Source organism: Panthera uncia, assembly GCF_023721935.1.
Source record: "Panthera uncia isolate 11264 chromosome C1 unlocalized genomic scaffold, Puncia_PCG_1.0 HiC_scaffold_3, whole genome shotgun sequence".
Lineage (NCBI taxonomy): Eukaryota > Metazoa > Chordata > Mammalia > Carnivora > Felidae > Panthera > Panthera uncia.
The window spans coordinates 2,447,153-2,466,191 of NW_026057584.1; the positions used below are offsets into that span (position 1 = coordinate 2,447,153).

The 19,039-nt window shown below is 60.6% G+C and overlaps 1 protein-coding gene across 5 annotated transcripts in view; it reads left to right on the top strand.

Annotated features, from left to right (window-relative positions):
* The window catches only part of HDAC4 (histone deacetylase 4), a 250,122-nt gene that overhangs the window by 171,283 nt on the left and 59,800 nt on the right, over positions 1-19,039 (top strand). For all 5 annotated transcript variants that reach the window (XM_049614549.1, XM_049614550.1, XM_049614551.1 and 2 more), the window contains exons 7-10: positions 6,384-6,515; positions 9,770-9,882; positions 14,605-14,721; positions 14,813-15,011. In XM_049614549.1, the coding sequence (XP_049470506.1) occupies positions 6,384-6,515; positions 9,770-9,882; positions 14,605-14,721; positions 14,813-15,011 (561 nt within the window). The remainder of the gene's footprint in view (positions 1-6,383; positions 6,516-9,769; positions 9,883-14,604; positions 14,722-14,812; positions 15,012-19,039) is intronic.

The window sequence follows — 19,039 nt, forward strand, 5'->3', positions numbered from 1 at the left end:
CCCAGTCACTTGGTGCTCCCCTGGGGCCTCCTGAGGTGCCCTGACACCCAGGGGATGCAGTCCCTGTCTGTGGAGAGCCTGCGTGTCCTCGAGCGGCTCCCCAAGGCTGGCGGTGACCCCTGGGGGCGGATTCTGAGGCTGATTGCCTTGCCCAGTCACACCGCAGTGAGTTGGGATCCAGACTCAATTTCCTGTGCTTGACCAGCAGCGCCCTGTGCCTGCACCAGGGCGACATCCGCTCTGCCCCCGATTTCTGCAGGGCGGTGACTCGGTGAGCATCTGCCCCGTGCATCCGGGGTGCTGGGCTCGGAGCTGCTGTGGTGGGCGGGGAGCAGGCCCCCCTCAGCACAGGGGCCGGGCCAGGGAGGGGGCCCAGGCACGTGACGGGCAAGGCTTGTACCCCAAACACAAGGCAGATGGATTCAGGCCCCTTCTGACACGGTCGTGCTGGCCTCTGGGCACCAGGGTCCCGTTCCGAGCCTGCAGCCCAGCATGTCCCCGCCGCCTTACAGAGATCTGCCAGAGCCTTCCGTGGCCTGTGCAGAGCCAGGTGGGTTCTCTGTGCCCTCCGCAGCCATGAAACCTACCAACAAGCCAGCGAATTTTCCCGTGTCCTGGCGAACCGAATGACGTTCGTGGCATTTGGTTCCGTGTCCGTGTGAGGAGTAGGCTGAAGTTACCAGGACACAGAATGGGCGCGTTTCATACACGACGCTCGGCTCTGCGGTTTGGGAAGAGGCTGCTTCCCGCACCGCGTGCCGTCGGTACCTTGTTCTGAGCCGCTTCGCAGAAACCCCTGTGCGGGTCGGTAGCAGGGACAGGAGGGGACGATGCCCACGCGCTACGGCCAGTCGCCTGTGATAAAGGGCCCTCGAGCTCCTGCTCGGGGCTGGGGCCGCTGGCCTCCGCCCTCTCCGAGCGGTCTCCGAGCAGGGTGTGGGAGGCCACCGCGGCCTGGGCAGTGCTGGCCCCACCGAGCACCAGCTGCCAGGTGGGCAGCCTCCCTCGGCACTCAGGGGCTGTGTGCTCTTTAAAAACCAGGTGTGAGTGTGTTCAGAGAGCTCTTCAAAAGGCTTTATTGTGCTTCCAAAGGAGAGAGAGGGTGGGTGTGGTTAAATGCCAGGCAGCTTCTGGGTAAGGAAGTTGGCTCACGTGTTCTGTGCTCCAGCCTTTCGACCTTGACGACCATCACCCTTGGCCCTGCGATATGCAGAGCACCAGCTGGGATCTCGGACCAGTCTCTCCGAGAGCCACGTCCCACCATTCGGTGGTACATCCACACTGCTCCCGGTGGCCAACAGAAATCATCTGGGGGACACGACACCTTCAAGCAGCGTGCGGTGCTTCCTTTCTTTATTAAAAGATCACAGAATGTGTGCCTGTAACAGATTAAAACACACATTACACACACATCCTGAAGCTCACTTCCCAGAGGCGGCTGCTGCTATCAGCTTGGTACCTGTCTGTCCAGAGACCTTCTGTCCCCGCGTGTGGCAGTGTTGTCTGTGTGCGCCATGAACACGCAGGCCCGTCTTTTTGTTAAGAAAAGCGCTTGCTTTGCATTTTGTCCTGTGATTTTATCTTTCAGGCAGTATGTGTTGTTCACACCATTCCATTTGGGGATAGAAAGATCGATACCTGTTTCTATGCTATTCTCACGTGTGGGTATAAACTGTAACTCTTTTGTAGCGTAACTTGGCCAACAAACGTGGGTACCTTTGCTCGCTTGTGCTGGTGTCTCTGCGGGATGGGTCCCTAAGGATGGGGCTGCCCGCCTGAAGGGCTGCGCGCTCTGAGCGACGGGGCAGGTCAGACCACATTGCCGCCCGTTTGTCCCCATTTCGTCAAGCAGGCGCTACCGTGTCCGTCCTGGCCCACGTGACGGATGAGTGCACCCTGCTTCCTTCAACGTTTCCAGGAGTGGTTCCGTCCCGGCTAGTAAAGCTGGAGCATCTTTGTGCTCATTTTCCATCCTTCCTAGTAGAATGTGAGCTACTTGCAGTGGGGCCCTGGGTGGCCGTGTCATGTAGCCAGTGAGCTGTGCAGAGCTCAGAGTGCCTGCTGGCCAGGCCGGGGCTTTCTTGTCTGTCCCTTGGGCACAACGTCTAGAACCACACTAGACAACGGGCAGGGTTCCTAGGTGTTCAGTGGATGGAAGTCCAATGGCCGATCTCTCATCCATTTTCCTTTGGGTGTTTTCTTGGGACTTTGTAGGGACTCTTGATATGTTAATATCAATCCTACGTCGGATACGTGTGCTACAAAAGTTATATTCCAGTTATATTTTGGGGGTTTTTTCTTTGTTGTTTTCAAAGTAGATAAATGCACGTCAATCAGAGAGCCCCACTAGGCTCAGGACAGGAACACGTGCCCCTCCCTGCCCTGTGACAGGTGACTGACAGAAAGTATACACCAACATGAAGTGGCCCTGCCTGCATTTCTTTATTTGCACAACTCCTGTTTTTCCTCAAGTTGCTTCGTTTTCTGTGTGCCTGTTATTAATCCACATGGAGGAGCCCCTGCATAGCAGGCGGTCCAAAGGCCCCCCTGGGGCCGGGGGGACATGCTCCCGGCCCCCCACCCCCCTGGGGAGGCTCCGCCCCTTTCCCAGGACCCCAGGGGCTCCTGCGCGGCCCCTCCTTCACCTCGCACGGGCACAGGAGCTTGCGCCGGATGCGAACATGAGTCCTGGCATGCTGGCGGGTGTCCCCACTGGCTCACATCTGACCGATGACGTGGTCGGGTGCAGAAGCCACTTTCCTGCAGGACTTTCGCGTCTTCGTCTTGCGTCCGAGTGACCGTTGGGGAATCCAGCACCGCTGACGAGGCCCACCCCTGATGCCCGGAGCTCCAGAACCCTGCAGGGCCTGCCTGGCGAGGGCCGCTGTGAGGCCTCCTGGGCAGCAGGCCTTCTTCAGATGGAGCACAGTGTCCCTTCAGTCACCTTGTTAGCGACCTTCCCCGCTCTGCCCTGTCTTGGCTCTTTGTCAATCCAATGTCGGACCTTTGCGCTCCCGTTTTCCAAATTTCTCACCTTTTTCTCCAGATGTCTTCTTCCCACACTTGCACTTCTGTCCCGTGCCTTGTCCTGGGTCTCGGGAAGGGGCACCTGGAGGCACACGCTCCGTCCGCGTGCCCGGCCGAGACGGCGTCGTGGGCATCCTCGGTGGCTCAGGCCCTGCTCTCCTTGCTGGGCGTGGGGGCAGGCCCACACACCAGTGACTGCTTCCAGAAGGACCCTCCTCTGTGCACGCGCCACGGGCACCTACGGCCCCTGTGCCCACCTGGCTGTTAAACAGTAAAATGTTCCCACCCTGAAAGCGGTTTACGCTGTGACCGACCCTCAGGGAGAGCACGACGTTCATAAACTGGGTGTGGGTTAGGGTTTGTCAAGAGCACTCTGCGTCTCGGCCGAAGGCACTTCCTGCCCAAGGAGGGGCGCGTGCTGGGGAGGGGGTCGAACTTTAAGGCAAGATGAGGATAGCTTACTTTGACTTAACCTGTCATTTACCTGATCGCCTTTGAGGAGAAACCTCCCGGCTCCCCACGTGCCCCTGGCAGAGCAGGCACCGTGTCCGTGGATCCGGTCAGCGCCCTCTGTTTCGCCAGCACCATGGCTGTGACCCACGGCTCCCAAACACCTCCCTCAGGCTCTGGCTCTCGGTCTGCTGCGGCTCTGTTCGAAGGAACACATCCAGGCGTATCCTTACTCCACCCGGCCCCGTTGGGAGCTGGCATGCGTCCTGAAGACCTCAGGGGCCGGCAGGAGCGGCTCGTTGGGGCCTGTGGGGGCCGCGCAACCCTGCACGTGGCGGGTGCGGTCTCCAGGGTCCGCTGTCTCGCCGATGGCCTGCCGTGCAGAGCGGCCTGGGTTACACGCTTTCGGCAAATCTCAGGAAATATGCTTAGGAATGGCTGGAGTGGGGGTCACCGTGTCTCCTCTGTGGGGTCCGCACGATTCGTTCGAGCTCGCACAATGACTGGACCCGCGGCTGCCGGAGAACGTGCCTTCTCCAGAGCAAAGGAAGGGCAGGAGGGCCTTTGCTGCACCTCAGAGCCCTTCGCAGCCCAGCCAAGGTCCCGGGGCAGGCGTGGGGGGGCGGCGCGGGGGGGGAAGCCGGCCCGGAACCTACACTGCAAGGTGACTGCCTCCCTTCCCGCCTGGTCCCCAGCCTGCTGCTCAGCCCCTGGTCCTGCACCTGGGGGTTCCATGGGGAGGCGGTCCCGGGTGCCCCAGAGGGACAGGGAAGGGCCCAGACCGGTGTGTGGAGCCCTTCTGGTGCCTTAAACTGGGCTGCGGGGCGGGGCACACCCTGCTCAGTTTAATGCCCTGCTTTCATCTTAAATGAGACGCTTGACGTCTTGAACACAGTGTCCCTCGTATCCGTTCTGCACTGGGCACCGCACATGAGATGGGGGCCCGCGGAGGGGCGGGTGGGGGGAGTTTGCTGAGCTCCCAGGAGGCGGGGCAAGTCCTTCAGACCGGCCTGACTTTCATGTTCAAGCACGGGAAAGGGGGAGACCAGCAAAGAGACAGATGATCAGAACCCTTTCAGGGGCCACCGTGAGGGGAGTGCAGCCGTCCCACGGTCCGGACAGGGGGGGCCAGCAGCCACGTGCGGTGGGAATGGGCTTGGGGCCTGCCCGGCACAGGCTGCAGGTCACAGGGAACCTGGGGTCCTCGGGGAGGATGGTCCCGGCCGGTGCCGTCGCTCGACCAGGTGTCGGGAGCATGGTGACCCTGCCGCCCCCACCCCTGCACCCCATGTCCCCAGGCGCTCCCCGCCGAGGGCCACGCTGTCCTGCAGTCTCGAGGGCAGCTGCCGACCCCTCCTCGGACAGAAGGTTGTTGAAAGGACCGTTGGTGTCCTTCTAGCAAAGACCTTGGTGGCATGAGAAGAGCTGCTGTTTTCTTGCCTGTTAGCCACATGGGGTTGTGGCCTTTTTCTCACGTTAAATAAGGCTGAGAAACTCAGCGCAAACCCAGAAGTGAGTGAAACACATGAGTCTGCAGTGCCAGCAAAACAAGTGTGAAAGCAATGACTGTGGATCCTCCCGCCTGTGGAGAAGGTGAACCCCTCCCACTTTTCTTGGCCGCGGAAGTCCTACAAGTGGACGGGCACCCGCTCTAAGCCCAGATACCGCAAAGGGGAAAGGGCCCCGTCCCTGCCTCACACCCTCCAGAGCAGGGGGGCCATCGGGAGCATTCTGGCAGCTTCTTCAAACACACCTTCGATTCCTCCGGGAGGCTGCACTCAGGTGCCCGGCCGTGCCCTCCGCCCTCCAGGGCCCACAGACCCGGCCTCCTTCGGGGAGTGGGGTCCCCAGGCCACTGCCCCGCCCTCCACGCTCCCCAAGGGTCGGAGTCATGGTGCCCCTGAGATGCACGTGTGGCCTGCTTCTTAAAACCCAGTCGTCTTAGTTCTGATTCCAGAGGGAAATTCGATTGCATTGCGTGGCACTCTGGAGAGCAGTGAACTTCCTGTTCCAGAAAGATTAAAAACAGCAGGGGTGCTGATTAAAAACAAACAAACAAAAAGGTAAAAACGAGCTAATTTGCAAACGCACAAGTCGTAGGAACTTGAAAGCAGTCAAGTAAAACCCCAGAACGCCAACGTCTCCCAGTGGTACTCTTACCCCTGTCCTGGCCCTGAAAGCTGGTGGCCTCGTGGAGTTGGAGATTCCTGCCCAGGCGTCCGGACGGGGCACCTCTGGGTGCAGTAAGGCACTGCCCAGGCAGCTCGCACTGGGGTGCCCCCCACTTCCCCAGAGGTGCAGCTCGATGGGTACGTGGGGAGGTCTGGGCTCCGGGTGCAGAGGCTTGGGAACCACTGTGGGCTCAGATTTGCAGGTCTGCACAGCACAGGGCCGTTAACAAACCAGACCAAGCCGAAACACCTGTGTCCCCCGTTCAGATGGACTCTGAGGGAGATGGGCTCATTCACCTACACGCAGGTGTGGAGGACTGGTTGGCCTTAGGACCCCATGGCGGCCACTGGCAGAGGTCGCCGGGAGCCCCAGCAAGCAGCTTGTTTCCAGGTGGTTAGACGTGGGAGGAATTTCTGACACGCAGGTGAATGAGGAAGTGGAGACCATAGAAGCCATAACAACATTTGTGGGCCGACGCCCCGAAACGACCAGCACAGATAGGTAACCCTGTCCGAAGAAACGGAGCCGAAGGCGTCCGATGGCCTTTGTGCATCTTGTGGGACTGAAAAGATGCTGCGTAGGCCTCAGGAACGCTGCCTTCGCTCTGCCCTGCAACAACACAGCAGGGTCGAGTGGATATTGACCTGATGTGCATGGTTTTCTTAGCTGCCAGTGAGATAAACTTGGTCCCCGTCGTGAGTGTCTGACTATAACGACGTCTCCTTTTTGTGCAGCCTCTGAACCCAATTTGAAATTGCGGTCCAGGCTAAAGCAGAAGGTGGCCGAAAGACGGAGCAGCCCGCTGCTACGCAGAAAAGATGGGCCCGTGGTTACCGCTCTAAAGAAGCGTCCATTGGATGTCACAGGTACGTCCCGTGAGTCGTGGAAGCCCGGCCACCGCCTTCTCCGCGAGGCTCTGCTGCTGCGAGCCTTTCCGAGACCTCCTCCGAGGCCCTGCGTCTCTGCACGGCACCTTGTCCCCGGGGCGCCAGCTGTCCGAGAGCCACAGCCAGTGCCCTGTCAGGGGTCTCTAAGCACGCCCCCGCGCCCCTTGTCTGCTCCGGGCCTCAGCCACGGAAAGTGGCGTCCACCGGCCCAGGTACGGTCAGGGCAGCCCTGTCTGACGTCGCACCGGGTGTTTTCAGGAGTTTTGAGTTGAGGTTCCCCGATCCTGCCCCGTCCGTGGTGAATCACACGGTTGTGAGCTGCCCATCACGGTGTCTGGGCCACGGGGCAGGGGTCCCACGGGTGGGAGGGAGAGAGAGGAGGGTGACCGCTAGTTTCCACTTTCCTGGTGAGCGTTGCTCTCGGCCCCCACCTAGCGGTGGACACGCAGAAGTACGCCCCCGGCAGAGCCCGGGGCCTGAGGGGCGCCCTCCTTCCTGCGGGTGCTGCTCCCCTCTTCCGGGCCGCGCCCCCCACTGCAAGGATGCACCTCGCTTCCAGAGGGCCCACCCCGGCCCCAGGTGCATCCCACTTCACGAGGGTGGGCCCCACCCTGAGGCTGCGCCCCGCTGCAAGGGCACACCCCAGCCCGGAGTGTGTGCTCCCGCTTCCTGCGGGCGCCCATCCACGTGCCCGAAATCAGCACCCCGAGAGAGGCACTGCTCAGAAGTGGCTTGGGGGCGAGGCGGGCGGGAGCCGTGTTTGCGGCGAGCACAGGGCCTCCTTTGAGAGGCAAGGCTCTAGGTAGCGGCCTGTCAGTGGTAGGTTCTCAGGGCCGGAGGAGGGGGGCTCCCCGGGGCTGTTCCCCGTGTGGAAGCGGCTAGTGCCGCGCACATGGGTCGGAGCTCCAGCGCCTCTGAGTTAAGGTGAGAGCTTTGTGGGGCCCTCCTGCCCTGTCCCGCTGCGCTCCAGGGCCCGTTAGCCAGGAAGACTCCCCCGACGTAAGCTCCTGCCTCCGAGCGTTTGTGGGAAAAGCGGAAGCTCTTCGTGTTTCGGCGCAGGGTTCTGTGCTGGGTCCGTCGAGGACAGACGGGCCTGGTCTGAGGAGAAGAGCGTTGTCACTCAGAGTCCCGGAGTCTCCCCAGCTGGGGGACCCCCTTCGAGGCTGTGAGTGCAGCTGTGTTTCCTCTGACGGGTGCCTGGCGTGGGCCGGCCGCCCTGATGGACGGAGGAGCCCGTGCGGTTATTTCTGGCCCCGGACTTGGTGAGGCGGGGCCGTGGGCAGGCTTCTCCCTGAGCGCCGGCTCTCGTGTTCACGTGGTCAGCCCGTGACGGTTTCAGGCTACCGTGAGTCCGCACCAGGTTACACGTAAAAGTGGGGGCACGGGTCCTCGCCTCCACGGAGCTCAGGATCCCACTTGAGAGGCCAGACCGTGCCCGCCCCAGCCGACGGGTCCCGGGTTGTGCTACCGCAGAGGAGTCCGGGGCGGGCAAGGCCGGGGGGCGCTGGGCGGATAAGTGCAGCTGGCAGAGAGACGAGAGGGGATGGGCTTCTGGGCCCCACAGACCCCAGGCAGCCGGGGTAGAGCTGGCCCTCCAGAAGGCAGAATAAGGAGTTCAAGGAAGGTGGTGCGGGTTCTGCCGCGGGGGCGCATGGCGGTGCAGGAGGAGGCCCACCGGTGTGTGTGTTGGGGGGGAGGGGTGCTGGGGGCCCAGGTGGGGGCGGGGCCGGGCGGGGCCCGGGCTGCTTCTCCCCGGTGGTTAAAGCCTCGAGTGCGGCAGGAGCAGAGATCTAGGCGGAGCCGCTGCTGCTCACTGTGGGGCGTGTTTCCTTGCGGTCTGTCTTCTGTGTGCCCGGCCCATGCCACGCGGTGCCCCCGCTTGTGCTGATGCGAATAACACGGTCACACACCTGTGTCCGTTTCTTACACCGCTTTCCCGCAAGCGGAGCGAACAGTAATCCGCGTAGTTGAGTGGGAACCGGTTGAAGAGCCGGACGTGTATCTTTATTGCCCCAGTTTCTCACCCGCTGGCGCGAGAGGGTCTATCTGGTGGCCCCGCAGGGGACACACGTTTGCAGGAAGTCAGTGGAAGCCGGCGTGTAGTCTGGGACAGAAGCAGCAGGGATGGCGTCCAAGGCGGGGCCCCGGGGACCGCCCCCGAGGGCCAGGCGGCCAGGAGGAGGCGGCTCTGTCTTGTGCACAAAGTGTAGCAGTTCCTCCCCCCGGGCCTTTCTCAGCGGCTCCCAGTCCCGTGACGTATAAGGAGCCGTGACCCCCAGTGAAGAAGTAAGCCCTGGATTTGGTGTGGGGGCAGCAGGGACCCGGTCTGGGCTCACGTCACTGTCTGGGAGGCCTGACTGGGGCCAGGCTGCCGCGGCGAGCCCGAGCAGGTGTCGCCGGGCCGACAGCCGGTCGGTCGAGAGGGCCAGGGGCCACAGAGGTCACAGTCCGTGGTGAGGCCATTGTTACGATGCCCACAACACAAGAACGCAGAGAGAGCTAAAGAGACGCTCCCACAGACACCGGTGGCACGGCGGCTCCGGTGGTGGTGAGAAGGGGGCAGGGTGAGCACGTTCCTCAGTCTCGGGCAAGTCACCGTGAGGCCTGGGCCCAATTAGCAGGGCGGATCCACCCGTACCTTTAAAGTTACTTGCGGGATAAACTAGCGTGCGATGCCAGGGAACACCGACCAGTCACAGCAACCACTGGCGGCACCTGCCCTGGGCGTCTGATGTTGCCCAGGAAAAGCGAGAGGCTTTCGTTCCAAAGGAGCCCGGCGGCCCGTGGCTTTGCTAGCGAGCACGGGAAATCTGACCTCTCCCTATTCAGAGTTCCTTGGCCTCTGTGGTTCCCGGTCTTCTGTTGTCGGGTTATTGCTGAGCGTTTAAGGGCTTATCTTTTTGGTGTAGAGGATCATCTCGAGATTCAAGAGGAATAAAGTCGGTAACGTGCACAGCTTAAAAGGCTCAGGCGGGGCCTCCACAGAGCCGTACGTGTGCAGAGCTCGCCAGGAAGTCAGTAGCAAAACTGAAAATAGGGAATTAGCCTCACAGCCCCTGTTCGGGGACCGCGGTCAGGCTCTTTCATGATGTGACTTGTGCCAGTCAGCAGGTGGGAAGCAGAAGTCCCCCGGAGGCCCTCGGCGGGCACCCAGGCCTGGGTGGGCACCTGCCACGGCCTCGCCCAGAGCCTCTGCGCAGAGCGTGGCTCACGGATGTCTCTCCGCCCCACAGACTCGGCCTGCAGCAGCGCCCCGGGCTCCGCGCCCAGCTCGCCCAACAACAGCTCCGGGAATGTCAGCACCGAGAATGGGATCGCGCCCGCCGTCGCGAGCATCCCCGCCGAGGTCAGTGAGGGCTTTCCGTTCCTTTCTGTTCCCTGTGCCGGCCTGGCACATTCAGACAGTTGGTTTCCTTGAGGTGACCGAGGTTTGCGGGTGCCCTTCGGCCTAGACGGTTGAGGTCGGGAGGCACCCTGGACGGGGCACCGTTGGGACCTCATCCTTCTTTCCTGCCACTGACCACTGCTTCTCCTGCAAATGTGAGCCCCGTGTCCAGATGGGAGAGCAGCTTCGAACCCAGCCTTTCCTCCTGGCCTCCTTTGGAGCACGTTTCATCCGGCCGATTCAGAACACAGACGCGTGGGCCCACGGGGTCCTAGATGCCTCGCTGCTGTGTGCCCCTGGGGCTCTGCACGGTGGCCGAGAACCGTTGTTGGAAGAGAATCAAGGTGTTTATTGTTGCTTTAGAAATACACAGGTTAAAACGTCAGCCAACAAACACACATCCGTGTGTCGTGGGGGAGCAGAGTAGCACGGGCAGGTGGTTAGGAACCCCAGAGCTGGCGTTTCAGAGGCGCCTGGGTAACTAACCACCAGCCTGAGACACACGGTCAGGCCCCCGCCCCCAGCTGTGCCAGAGGTGGAGAGGGGCGTGGGCACAGAGAGGGTTCTGGAAGCACTTGGCAGAGAGGACGGGTGCTCCAGGGGAGACAAGGGGCTCGGGGCTGGCTGTCCGTTGTGCCCTTGACCAGACCTGGGTGACTTTCCGGGCAGTGGTTTCCAGGACCTTCCTTCCGTGCTTTCTTTTTCTACCTCGTTCTCTTTGCCCCAGCTGCTTATTGCACAAGTGTCCCTGGAGCTCCTACCTCGGGCCAGCCCTGCACCAGGCCCAGGGGCCAGAGGGCCAGAGGGCCGGCCAGCAGCCCGCCTCCACACAGCAGGCTGTGCGGCCTGGGAGAGGCAGGCTCTGGCCGGTGCCCGGGAAGAGCAGGGGAACTTCACGCTATCGAGCAAGGCCACGGGCTGGGGGCGCCCTGCGTGGGGAGCCGCCTCGCCGCGGAGTTCACGGTGAACGGAGCCCGAAGTGCCGTCTGCTTCATGCCGCAGACGGCCCCGCTGGGTGGGAGGTCTTCTGAGTTCTTTTTGAGTTCCTGCTGACCTACAGGAGGGTACGGTTGAGTACACGTAGTCCCTTAACTTTCCCCCTAGATATTTAGCAGCGAGTCCTCCCCTTCCGCAGGGTTGACAGATCTTAGTCGGGGTGCGTGGGCGCCAGGGCGGAGCCTTTCCACCCCCTGTTGTAGACACCCGTGCGCACAAACACGCGGCAGAACGAAGGGTGGCGCTGGCTCCTCCGCTCCCCCCCGGGTCTCCCCCTGCCCCTGCTGAGGTACAAGTCCCGTGTTCATGTGAATTGAGCTGCCGCAGACTCACCGATAGGAAGGGGCCATCCCGTTTACCGTCCTCTGGCGGGCAGGGGTGGCCTCTGACGGTCAGGTCCGCCTGGGGGACCTCTGGGGGTTTCGGGTGCTGTTAGAAGCTGACCTCTCCTGAGAACTCGCAGGCCTCGTGACGCCCCCTCTGGCTGCACCCCCTCGGGCGCAGGGCGACGTGGGTCCTCGCCGGAGCGCCTCCTTTCACTGCTGTTCTGCCAGGGGCCCCGGGCCGGGACAAGGTCCGCGGCCTACACACGGCGGAAGCAGGCGCCCCGGGCCTGGAAAGGCAGCTCCCTCCAGCCCAGAAGGCCCGGCGTGAAGCGGGGCGTGAGACCAGGCCCCGATTTTGTGCGGAGCGCGTGGGAGCTGATGAGCCTTTCGCCCCGCGGACAGAGACCGCCAGCGTCGCGCACGCGGGCAGTCAGCCTCCGAGCAATTCTCAGAAGGCTGTGTTATTTCTAAAAATAAATTAGGTAAAAAAAAAAAAAAAAAAAAAGAGTGATTATAAAGAGGAAATTATAACTTTGCAGACATTAGGACGTTTGCTCGTTTCGTCCCTGGGTGATTACAGCCCGGTGGCGCGTGCTTTCCTTGGCCGTCTCCATCATGTTCTCCTCGGCACAGCGTGTTGGTATTTCTTCTACTTGGGACCAACAGTTTTTCTGTCTGGGGAAGGTGCTTTCCATGGTGGTCGTTAGCTCGTGACTGAGTAGGGTCACGGTGAGCGAATACTTTGTAGCCCTGTGGTCTCTCCAGGACAAGATACACCAGGCGCCCCTGCGCGAAAAACGCTTTCCTTCCTGGTTTGCGCTCATGGCGTCCAAACAGACCGTAAGGTGTGTGTGTTTCCAAAGGACGCTGAAATACGACCGCGTTAAACAGCACCTCGGGGATCCTGCGAGTTACGGATATTTGCACACACGCCGTGAGGCGGTACAGGCACACGTCTCTTTATCGCGCATCACAGGTGTTGCCCTTTCTTACGAACCGAAGACACCAGCCTTCCGTGGAGGAAGTCGCTGCCGACGGGGTGGAAACAGCAGGAGAACCAGAATCACAAGCGGAGCCTGATGATGGGAGCGAGTGTGTGGCCGCGGTCTTGGGGGAAATCTTGAACGGAGGAGGAGTTGCTTCTTGGGGAAGTGGTTTCTTGAGGCGGAATCTGCCGCTGGTGACGATGCCGTGAAGACTGTTGACGTGACCACAAAGGACCTGGAAGATGCACACGCTGAGCCGACAGAGCCGTGGCCGTGTTTGAGGGGACGGACTCCGGTGTCGAAAGATTCCTACTGTGCGTAAAGTGGCGTCAAACGGCATCACGTGCCACAGAGAAACCGTCCACGAAAGGAGGAGTCACTTGATGTACCAGACCAGCCTCGCTGTTGACTAATTTAGGAAACGGTCACAACCACCAAGCAGCCGTGAACATCGAGGCAAGATCTTCCTCCAGCAAGAGGATTCTGACTCACCGAGAGCTCAGATGATGGTTAGCGTTGTTTAGCAATAAAATGTTTTAACTCAAGTCTGTCCATTCCTGTAGACATGAAGCTGTTAACACACCTGGCACACTAAAGTGTCTCGTGAACACAACTTTCACGCGCACGGGGAGACCAGTGAGCTCACGGACTGGTGCTGTGGTGTCTGGGACCACACCCAGCGTCTCCGAGGCAAGCCGCAGGCGGCCCCTCCCCACCCCCCCAACCCCCAGCAGATGAGGAGGCTGTTTCCTCCCTGGGCCGGCACCCGGTGCACCCCCATGTACGGCCACTTGATGATAGCTTTCAGCGCATAATTTTCCCCTCGGATGTGACGTTTTAAGGCACCCGGACGTTTCTCGTCGTTAGTTACGTGCCCCACTGTGAGAGGAGCTAAGAGGAGACTGGTCACACGTCCATCACTCCAGTGAGTTTTTCGTTACACAGACTCCGTCTGCCGCCTCCCACTAGCCGGCCTGGTGGCCAAGTCCTTTGTTCCTTCTGTCTGTCTGCTCCGTGGTTCGGCACACTGACCAAGTACCTACTCCACAGGGGGCGTTGCGGCAAACAAAACAGCATCCTTTGGAGGGAAGAATGTTCTTTCTAGAAGCAAACAGATGTTAAATAGCACGGTAATTCAGATCCTCAGAGAATGCTCCCACTCCCCCTTTTCTGTCTGTCCTTCCAGCCCTCACTGTCTGCTTTTGAACGAGCAGACCATCCTGTACCTTGTTTTTCCAGCCTAACAACACATCATCGGTGGGACTCCAACCAATCCAGATTTTTCCCGGCCTCCCAAGGACCCGGTGCATAAGTGTGGTTCATTTGCTACACCCGGGACACGGACACGCTGCCCTTCCCTGCCGTGGGCACCACGGCCACGACATTCCTGGGACCGTCTCTGGTTTTGCCCGGCACCGTTTCGTAAGAGCCACCCGAAGAGTGGAGTTTTAGGATGAAAAGTTAGATAAATTTTTAAGGCTTTTGACACGGATTGCCCAGTTTTCCTGCAGAAAGAGTGCACCGCTTGATAAACCCGCCCAGCAGCGTGTTTCTGTTCCTCGGGGCCAAGAGAGTATTCTCAGTTTTAAAAATCTTTGCCAACTTGATAGGTATTTAAACATGTGTTTTGATTACTGATGGTTTTGAGTAATTTTTTCAGGAGTTCTCCCGTAATACTGGTTCTTTGTCATTTGCCTTTGACGAGCACTTTTGCTAATTATTATTTGATCTGTGAGCTCTTTACATAGTTACCTTTCTCTGTCCTACATGTTGCCCATATTGCCGTGACCATTATTTATTATTTGCCTTTTCTGGGAGGGGATTTTTTTTAGGGGAGAGGGGCGGAGAAAGGGAGAGAGAGAGAGAGAGAGAGAGAGAGAGAGAATCTTCAGCAGGCTCAGCATGGAGCACGACGTGGGGCTCGATCTCACAACCGTGCGACCATGACCTGAGCTGAAATCAAGAGTCGGATGCTCAACCGACTGAGCCACCCAGACGCCCAAAGGGGATTTTTTTTTTAAGCAATATCTTCTCTGGTTTCTGCCTCTGATGTTATATTTAAAATGACATTCCCAACCAAAAACGTATTTTATAACACGTTATCTTAGATTTTCCTGATAGTCTACGATGATTAAACAATGTGAATAAAAACGAGAGCGTCATGGATTGTGAATCCATGTTTCGGGGCTTGTGACCTGCTTTGAAATTCTGTGCCACCTCTGTGCTGTAACCTGTCACTGTGTTTCTGTACTGTAGCGTCTCAGGACTCCGCGTGGCCTGCCCTGAGGCGCTCTCAGCTGTCGTTTCTCGTGGTGTCTGTGGCCCACGCTTGTCGCTGGCAGGCTGTGTGACGGCGTCATGTGTTCTGTCTGCAGACCAGCTTGGCCCACAGGCTCGTGACTCGAGAAGGTTCCGTGGCCCCGCTCCCCCTCTACACGTCACCGTCCTTGCCCAACATCACGCTGGGACTGCCCGCCACTGGCCCTTCCGCTGTGAGTAGGCGTCGGCAGGTCTGCGTGGCCAGCGGGGGCGGGGGGCTGTCACGGGCCCTCGGCCCCGGGCGTCACGGTTGTACCTCTCCAGGGGACGGCAGGTCCGCAGGAGGCCGACAGGCTCACTCTCCCCGCCCTCCAGCAGCGGATCTCCCTCTTTCCCGGCACGCACCTCACCCCCTACCTGAGCACGGCGCCCCTGGAGCGGGACGGTGGGGCTTCACACAACCCGCTGCTACAGCACATGGTCTTACTGGAGCAGCCGCCTGCGCAGACGCCCCTCGTCACAGGTGAGCACGGTCGGCTCGGGGCCCAGCGGGGAGGCCCGTCTGCACCCCCGAATTTCTAGCCACGGCCTCTCCCGTGTTCAGGCGTGGGAGTCGATAAACTGAGTCTCACTTACAAAACTAGGTAGACAGAGTAAAAGCAGGTGTCGCTTAGACCTTCTGGAAGCTTCTCCAGAGAGACGGCTTCTGCCGTCTGCTTTTTTATCTGGGTCAAGATGAGGGGAGACGACTCTGGTAGATCGTCAGTTCCCATTCGTGGTGGAAATGTCTGTCGTGTGCCCCGCGTAAGGGACGCTCACACTTAGGAATAAGTCAGGAAATGTGGCCGGAGGTTTGCACGGCAACTGTTCCTTTGGGAGGGACGAAGGTGTGGGGTCTGCTGCGGAACAGGGAAGTACCTGTTCGTCTGCAGCACCTGGCCTCACGCTCAGCTCCCTGGAGGTCTGCTGATTTGTTTGCGGTTGTGATCTAACACGACCTCCTTGACGCTTTGGTGGGAAGTGCAGGTGCGAGCGGGTCAGGGTCCCGACCTGTGGCCATGCGGGCCGCGGGCAGGTGAATGTCTCTTGTGCCCACCGGTCTCTCTCCAGCACTTGGTCCTGAAGAGCCATGGGGCCGCTCTGGGTGTGAGGGGCCGCATCTTGCCCTCTGTGTGTGTCTGTGTGGATGGCGGGCTTCCATCTGTGGGTGTGTGTGTCTGTCTTTCTGTCTGGGCCCCCCAGTGGTTGAATTCGGGGTCACCGCCCTCTTCAGAGTTGAGGGGGAGCAGAAGCGTCACCGGGCATCTCCCCGCCTTTCAGATGATGGGTCATGAGCACCGGGGCTCAAGGGTTCCGTCTGAAATCGCATCTGAGTCTGTGTGACACCCAGAGTCAGGGCCCGGGGTCAAGAGCAGTGAAGGATGCCTGAGTTTCTGTCCTGTATCATTTATGTAAACCTACAGCTGACCCTCCTTGTGACCCCCGGTCCCCCCGAGCGTCTGCTCATCACCCACCGTTAAAGAGCATTTTTCGGGCACATCCCTGAGCTTCCTGTGGAGTAACCTTTTTTGTTTTTAAGTAGGCCCCATGCCCAGGGTGGGTTTGAACCTGGGATCAAGAGTCGGCCACTCTACTGACTGTGGGGAGTAGCCTTTTCCCACAGGACTTAAATGACAGTCTTAGGTAAATCTCACCTCTCTGATAAACTTGCTGAACTTGACTCCTTCGTGATTGGCCACGTTGCTGCTTCTGCCCTTCGTGTGTGATCCAGTGGCCCTTTCTGTGACAGCAGCTGCCGACGGCTTGCCTGTGGCAGTGAGACTGGCTGGGGCACGACTTCTGGTCCAGCACCTGTTAGCACTGCCCTCCCCGCCCCCGAACCTGCAGGCCCCTCCCGGCCCCCGGACACCGGCCGCAGGTGCTGGAGGCAGGGCCGTGGCCCAGAGCACAGGCTGTCTCGTCTCCGTTTCATCCCAGCTCAGTGACCTGGGAAGTCTTCCCTCGTGCCGTGCCTCAGTATCCCCATGTGTGAAACAGGGGTAACACGAGTGTCTGCCTGGCTGAGTTTCTTCGGGGTTAAGTGAGGTGTGTGTCAGTGCAGGATGGGCCTGACACTGGTGAGCCCCCTTCAGGTGTTAGTTGTGTGGTCGTGGTGGTTACTTTTGGTTTTATGGCTTTTAATTGGCAGCCTCCCTCCTCTCCCCCAGGCTGCACAGTCGGTCCTTCCCAGTTCTCGTGGCCCCTCCCAAGCCCCTCCCCGTGAACTTGGCCCTGATTCTGGTCTCTGGGATCACCCTCCAAGCTCCACCCCTGCCCGGGTTTCCTGCCCCTCAGGGCCTGAGAAGCCCTCTCCGCCCAGAGCACTGCCTTCCTGAGCCGGAGCACTGGCTGCGTGTGGCCCCTGATGTTTAAAGTGGTCGTTGAGACCCAGAAGCAAAGTACCCGTCTGGTTTCTCAGTCCCATGTGGGACATGGTGGGTGCCCGTGTGGCTGGTGGCTGTCGGGGCACGTGAGTGTGGCCTGTCAGGTGGTGCCGGCCGGCCGTGACGGCCTGGCTGCCAGCGGGCACAGGAGCGAGCCCTCTCCTTCTGGTGTGGCGCACAGGGGTGTGGCTCCCTCTTCGCCAGAGGGGGCCGCCCTTTCCAAGCCGGCTGTCCTGAGGCCTGGTCCTGACCTGGGCCCTGCCCCCGCCGGACGTGGCCCTTCCCCCTCCCGTGTGCTCTGCTGAGCTTCGCTTCGGTTTCGCTCCCCTCCTGCTCACCTTCCCTCCCGGAGGACGGTCTGCACATCCGCGGCATCGTCCCGCCCTCCCGGCCCCTGTACGGGGCCGGTGCGCTGCAGGCCCACGGTAAACGTCTCTGGGGGCAAAGCGTGGGACACTCGGGGTTTCTGAGGTGGCTTGTGTCTGAGCAGGATCAGGGACAGTCCCCAGGTTCACCTGCCAGCAGCCCTGCTTTTCCGTGAGTGCTCGCGGGCAGATGGACACATGGACAGAACGGCTGAGCCAGAATAGCTATGTCTCACGAACACTGGGAACAGAGGCCGCAGATGCAGAGGGGGGAGGGGGGACGGGCGCCAGGGCCGTGTCCCTCCCCGGGCGGGTCCGTGGGATGTCCCACCTCCGTGTGGCACTCACCTTGCTCCCCACTGCCCCAGGAGTTGTCCAGCCGAATCTTCTCCTGAGAAGAGTGACGCGCCCTCATATGCTCCCAGAGGTTGGGTCTCTGAGCGACCCCCCGAGGCAGCGGGTGGGAATGGAACTGTCATCTCGAGGCGAGAAGGACACGTGTGTTGTCCAGGCCTCCTGCTGTGTGGCCGGAAGGCACAGCTTTCAGCCCAGCATCTCCCCTGGGCTGGTCCTCCGCAGTCGGTCTGGACGCTCAGCCGTGCGGCAGGGAGGGCGTAGGGAAGGCTTCCTGGAGAAGTGGCATCATTGCTGAGGCCTTAGGTGAGGGTCTCGGGAGAAGGACAGGTGGAGGGAGCAGGTGTTGCACCTGGCGGATGTGGGGTCATTCTGGCCTTCGGGTCACTCGCTGGGGCTGCCCCCCGCGGGCTGGCGGAACTGGCCGTCTGCCCGTGGCTGCGCTTCTGAGCACGGGGACGGCGGCTGGCTTCCGCAGCAGTGATGGCACGCTCCCCTTGGTACCTGACCTCTCCCAGGAGGCGCGTGGGGCTGCCGCGCCTGGGCCTGGCCCGTGATTCCCAACCCTGGCCAGGCCCCCAGAGCTCCAGCGAAGCCGACTGGTCCAGGCCGGCCCCTGCTGTGCGGGGATTTTCTTGCAGCGCTCAGGCTGTGCCGACGTGCAGCCTGGCATGCCCCTGGCGAGAACTTAGCCTTGTCCGGCTGTCACTTGGAGGGCCTTAAAGAGTCCCACCCTGGCGCATGGGGCAGTGGGATGCCCCATACGGATTTCTAAGGGCGCAGGCCGTACTCACCAGTGTGAATTCGCCTACTTCACCCGAGCCCCGCAGCACCAAGGCCAGCACCTCAGATCTGGGTCCGGAGCGCCAGGACAGCCTGACTCTTCGCCTGTTTCCCTCTTGACCCCCACGCTGGCTGGGGCATGTGGACGTGGTGCCTTTGTTTGCAAACTCGCCAACCTGGATGGCCAAGTGAATGCCAGGGATTCCCACGTGATCACCGTTGTGCGGTCACCATTGTGCGGTCCTGCGTGGGCTTCCGGTCGCGCCACCCCCACCCCGGTCCCTCTCTCAGGACCGACATGAGGGGCAGGCGGGTGTCATCCGTGTCCTGGAGCCCCGACAGACTTGCGCCAGCCCTGTGGGCGGGAAGAGCGAAGCGTCTCCCGGCCCGCCAGGTGCTCAGGGAAGGAGGCCCCCGGCAGCCCGGTCCTCCCTGCCAGAGCAGTGTCCGCCGGGCGGCACAAGTCAGACTCTGTCCCTGCACGGTGCCCATCTGGGCCCAGCGGGCCTCTGCAGGCAGCTGGGTCACCCAGGACAGAATTGGATCTTCACGTGGTGTGTTTTTATGCATAGAAGTCTTTTACGTTGTATATACCAAAAACCAAATAAGGGTCTGTCATCAAAAGC